Consider the following 3,200-nt stretch of genomic DNA (forward strand, 5'->3'; position numbering starts at 1 on the left):
GTTTAAACTCAACCAAAACTTAACTCTTGAGTATCAGCTACAGTATTAAAATGCCCTAAACTATCACTTCTTTAGTTTGAATGAAGGTCACATGTAAAACTTCATTCGCACATTCATCGTGTGCTGCAGATGATAACCTCTTTTAATTGTCTGCTTTAGTTTTACTTTAAATACTAAACATCATGCAGTATGAGCAATCCTGCATTGGCAGAGGGAGCTTAACAGTGCATGTTTCCATTTTCTCTGATTCCAATGTAACTCATTTGTATGGCTACTTGTTTTCTTCATTGAGAACTCAACCATCTAAAATCCTGCTAGAGCTGTAAGATTTGTATGATAAGTGGGTCTTATACTTAATAAAGATAAATTTCTATCAACATAAAAAGAAGAGAAAAGCTTCAAATTTGGTGGACTTAAATAAGAGTAAAAACAAGAATGTTGTCAGCTACACATTGTTTCCTTAGGCTAGTGGGCTTTATGGTGATGTACAGGTTTTTTTGAGTTAATGTGCATTCTATCTATCTAAAAAGTAGATCAATTTTCTAGATTAGTGAAAATTTTTGAAATGGACTTGGTTTCTTTCTGGGTAAATCAAGTTTTCTACAGAATCTGTATCTGTTCTTAACACTTGGAAATCCACATATTCTTTACAATTAAGTGAGATGTTTTTATTTTGATTTTTGGAATTTATGTGCTTGTTTCTTCCTTGCTTGTCAAGATAATACTGTATCCTCTAGTCTAAAGGTTATTAAATTTATCCTTTGCAGAGCTCTCAATTACAGAATGTATGTAAGAAAACCAATAGTTATGTTTACTTTACAAATATTTTATTCTCTTTTCCTTTTCCTGTAGGCAATCAGAAACTCGAGAGTGTTGTGCTTAGTAAAATGAACTTTGAATCTTTTCTGAGAGATCTACTTCTGGTTCGTCAGTACAGAGTTGAAATTTACAAGAACAAAGCAGGAAGTAAATCTACCAAAGAGAATGACTGGTATTTGGCATACAAGGTACAATTTTCTATCTCCATATATGATCAAAGTGGAAAAAATGCAGATGTTTACTATACTTCTATTCGTCCAATTTCAAACTTTCTTACAGGCTTTCAGTGCCTCCAATTGGCCATATTATTTTTGGGGGGGTGTCAACCACCTTTTTGTATGTCCCAGCATTTCCCCACTACTCCAGGGTGGGTGGATCCTGCACTGCAGGTGTACCATATGATGCTCTAAGGGGAGCTTCAGGACAACTGACTCACTGTATGGCTAGAGGTTTAAATTCATAATTTTTTTCTGCAAGTATAGTCTTAATAGTTTGAAAAGTTAGAACCCTGTCTATTTTATGTACTGCGAGCATGGTGTATTTCATTTGTCCCTTTGTGCCTTTAATAAAAAAAAAGCATGTATGTACAAACATATTATATTATTATGTTTTACAGCATCAAAAAATCACTACACTACATCTTCCAAAATGTTTATATCCTCACACTCCAAAGACAACATTGTATTAATCATATTTAGGCTTTCTTTGCAACCATTAGGACAGGAAATTTATTTTAATCAAAAGCTAAAACTGTGTAGAATCTGAATGTCCTGTGGTCCACAAATACAAGTTGGGTGTTTTTGACACTTATGGATTAGAGTAACATAATTTCAGACTAGAAAGGTAGTTCAAATTAACCTCTTAGTTTGAATGCAGTGTTGTAGTTGTGTTGGTCCCAAAATAGTAGAGAGACAAGGTGGGTAAGGTAATGTCTTTTATTGGACCAACTTCTGTTGGTGAGATGCAAGGCTTTGAGCTTACACAGAGCCTGAAGAAGACCTGAGACCTGAAGAAGAACTCTGTGTATATTCTGTTAGTGAGAGCCACAAGCTTTTGAAGTTTATCTAATAAAAGATATTACCTCACCCCCGTTGTCTTATTTTAAAAGCAGTTTCAGATTTCAATATAGTTTGGGAATCCAATTGCACTGGGAGTGGATTTTATTGGATATGAACTTATAATGTAGTTAATTATCATATTTGCTTTTTATTTCCATTCAGACTGATTTTAAAGTTTGCGATGTCTTAGAACTCTGATTTTCACTGAAATGCAAAAAAACCCCAATTTGTTCTACTAACCTTGACAATGTTTGTTCTGCAAGAGATTAGAAAAAAATTGTAGTGCTATTCTAAGTTTTCTTTCTCAAATAGGGTTCTCCAGGTAACCTTGCCCAGTTTGAGGAAATTCTCTTTGGCAATAATGACATGTCGACTGCCATTGGTGTTGTGGGTGTTAAGCTATATACTGCTGATGGACAAAGAATAGTTGGAGTTGGGTATGTCGACACTACGCTCAGGAAGCTGGGTGTCTGTGAGTTTCCAGATAATGATCAATTCTCAAACCTTGAAGCTCTGCTGGTTCAAATTGGACCTAAGGAATGTGTGCTACCAGGAGGAGAGACTGCTGGAGATATGGGAAAACTACGACACGTAAGTGGGCTGAATATGTGGACTGACTGATTTATATTTGTATTAATTGGGAATGGGAAGGAAAAGCTCTGAAATAAGTCGTGAACTAAGCTCAATAAAGGCTAAGAAATGAACAGGATTAATAAATTAACTTGAAGGAATTCTGGATGATACACACATCACTTGCACGTTGCATGTTTTAATCAACAAAAGATACTGTTAACCCTGGTCTACGCTCTAGAGTTAGATCTACACACGGCAGCTCACGTCAACCTAATTCTAAGTGTCTACACTAAAATGTTGCTCCTGCTGATGTAATGCCCACTATGCCGATTTAATTATTCCACCTGCGCGAGAGGCGTAGTGCTTAGGTTGACATAGTTAGGTTGACACAGTGTTTGTATAGACACTGTGTTGCTTACATGGACTGTTGCCCCACACTGACAGTTAAATTGGTGTAAGCACTCCTGGTGGGTCATGCACCACTAACACAAGGAACGTAGTCGGGACATGCAAAAGTCTGTACTTCTGAGGGAATTCTGCACCAAAAAAATAAAATTTCTGCACATTTTATTTGTCAATAAATAAATGTGTGGCTCCAGCATGGCAGTGGGGAGCACAGACCCCTGGCTGCACAGAGGTGGGAGATGATCCTACAGGGCTACTCCCCTCTTCTCTTCCCCCCCCCCCCCCCCCCCCCCGACCCTGACTCGGTGATGAGGCTACACCGAACCCTGACGCAGCAGAAGGGCC

General features: G+C 37.5%; 1 protein-coding gene across 1 annotated transcript; it reads left to right on the plus strand.

Annotated features, from left to right (window-relative positions):
• Positions 1 to 852: 852 nt before the first annotated feature.
• Positions 853 to 2,468, plus strand: LOC113408861 (DNA mismatch repair protein Msh2-like; the record flags this gene model as incomplete). The annotated part of the gene is made up of 2 exons (XM_026662297.1): positions 853 to 1,007; positions 2,190 to 2,468. Coding segments are annotated over 2 exons (434 nt in total), but the record flags the coding sequence as incomplete, so codon positions are not given.
• Positions 2,469 to 3,200: the final 732 nt, after the last annotated feature.

The sequence above is a fragment of the Terrapene carolina genome, unplaced genomic scaffold, assembly GCF_002925995.2.
Source record: "Terrapene carolina triunguis isolate 2854851 unplaced genomic scaffold, T_m_triunguis-2.0 Scaffold25607, whole genome shotgun sequence".
Classification (NCBI taxonomy): domain Eukaryota; kingdom Metazoa; phylum Chordata; order Testudines; family Emydidae; genus Terrapene; species Terrapene triunguis.